This window comes from Phytophthora parasitica, assembly GCF_000247585.1.
Source record: "Phytophthora parasitica INRA-310 unplaced genomic scaffold supercont2.397, whole genome shotgun sequence".
NCBI lineage: Eukaryota > Oomycota > Peronosporomycetes > Peronosporales > Peronosporaceae > Phytophthora > Phytophthora nicotianae.
In genome coordinates, this window is record NW_008649383.1 from 1 (window position 1) to 1,868 (window position 1,868).

At 46.6% G+C, this 1,868-nt stretch overlaps 1 protein-coding gene across 1 annotated transcript; it reads right to left on the minus strand.

Annotated features, from left to right (window-relative positions):
* Window positions 1-623: 623 nt before the first annotated feature.
* Window positions 624-1,168, minus strand: PPTG_20251 (hypothetical protein; the record flags this gene model as incomplete). The annotated part of the gene is made up of 3 exons (XM_008918958.1): window positions 624-895; window positions 988-1,056; window positions 1,105-1,168. The coding sequence occupies 3 exons, from the start codon at window positions 1,166-1,168 to the stop codon at window positions 624-626; spliced, it is 405 nt and encodes a 134-aa protein (XP_008917206.1).
* Between the last annotated feature and the right edge of the window lie 700 nt (window positions 1,169-1,868).

Here is a 1,868-nt window from a genome sequence, read left to right on the forward strand (position 1 = left end):
GGCGTCTGTGCGCTCGAGAGGGGTCTCGATCAGAATGGTCGTGGCGTGGCACCCACTGCAACCCTCTCTCAAGCCCCGCAGAGGACCTGTCAGAGTCCTCCGCAGGCTCCAGCCCACCCTTAATTTTGTACACACCAAATCCTCGGGTCGTCGATCTGAGTAATTAGCAGCAATACCTACAGCAACATAGTCAGCAACATCGCGAGCTACATTCACAGCAATACTAGCAACACAATAAGATGGGTAAAGTAAACGCACGTGAAGTAATTTCGCGGTAGTTTTCATCGTTGGCCACTTCAATGTGTAGTGATTTGTTGCGTGCTTCACGACTTGAGCTATTGCCATCCGTTGTGTTGCTTGTGGCGAGTTGTTCCGAGTCATCGCCGTTAACACCAGCATCCGCCTGACTTCTCCGTTTCGTCGTGAACGGCGCCATGACTGCTGGCAGCCTCCTCCTCGACTTCAACTAGCGCGGCAAGCACCAAACGGCGGGTGGATGCCTCAATACATTAGTAATTAAACACAACAGTATTGGCAGTTAGTGTGGGTGTATCATTAGGCAATACCCAAGCAACATATCCAAATAATGCGCATAACGTACCCGACACGTGTTGTTCGTCATCTCACTTGCGTCTAGCATTGACGTCCACTTCCTTGTCGGCTTCCTTGGCGTTGTCGTTCTTGTCCTTGGCGATAACGCCTGTGTGACGTCCGCTGCCACGTTGTTCTGCTGTGCGAATAGTCCTGGGAATCTCCTCGACATCATCGTCCAAACCGTTGTCAGGATCACGCTCCGGGTCGTAATCCTCATCATTGTAGTCAACGCGCATCGTGAAGCCTTGGGTAAAAAAGACATAGGCAATGGGTTTACGTGCGCGTAAGGTAGCATTGGGAGCTTAAATCAAACAGAAATTGATTCAACGACCACAAACAACATTACTTCTTTAGTAAATCTTGCATTTTCATCTCCAAACGATACCTGCCTACTTGGAGCATTAGTAGCATGCGTGTTTGCAGGATGCTTCGTCGGCGGTAGTTCCGGTGAAGAGTGACACGCTAAATTAGCAGAAACGCCACATTAATGTTGTTAGTAAACGTAATTACCTGGAGCCTCATCCGTAGGCCAGCTTGCAGGTGCACTCGATTTGGTCGACCCAGCGTTCCTCATCGGCTGTAGAGCAATCGCAGTACAACAAACTAAAAACACTACAGTTATAATGCTCTGTAGATCGTTCGATACATAGCGTCACTTCGGCACTAGCCCGTGCGCTCACGCCCGATGGCCCACATGCAGTGCTCTGAAAAAATAAATATAATACAATTATTATAGCATTGTATTTATTTAATAATTTATTATTGGCTTTCATAAAAGTCCGTAAAAATAAAATTGTCCCCGTAATTACTGTATTGATTTCTTACCAGTTGACTGGTGTGAAGGTGCCTCGACGTTGGTGGTTCTGGGGGTTAGACTCCTTATTTTGTGTTCGTCCAAATTTAGTTCTATGCTTCTGCTGCTCAGGCTGGCTCGTATCTTGCCATCGCCGGCTATATTTGGTTGGCTAAAAGAACCCAGCTTGGATGATAGTCACCAGCCTTCTCTGCAGCAGTGGGCTTCGAACCCAAGCCAGTGGCGTGATAGGGTCAATCTCACACCACTGCCCCGTCCTGACCCTTGCAATACAGCAAAATAATTGAATAATTTATTATTGTGGATCGGTATATTGCAATGATTATTATGTGCTTCTGTGAAGCCCAGTACAATTTTTTATTTTATTGTCAGAGCACTGCTTGGAAGATCCTGTCGATGGTAAAAAAAAAATATCTATGCGACGACACCACTAATAAATACTATTACCTGTACTACGAGC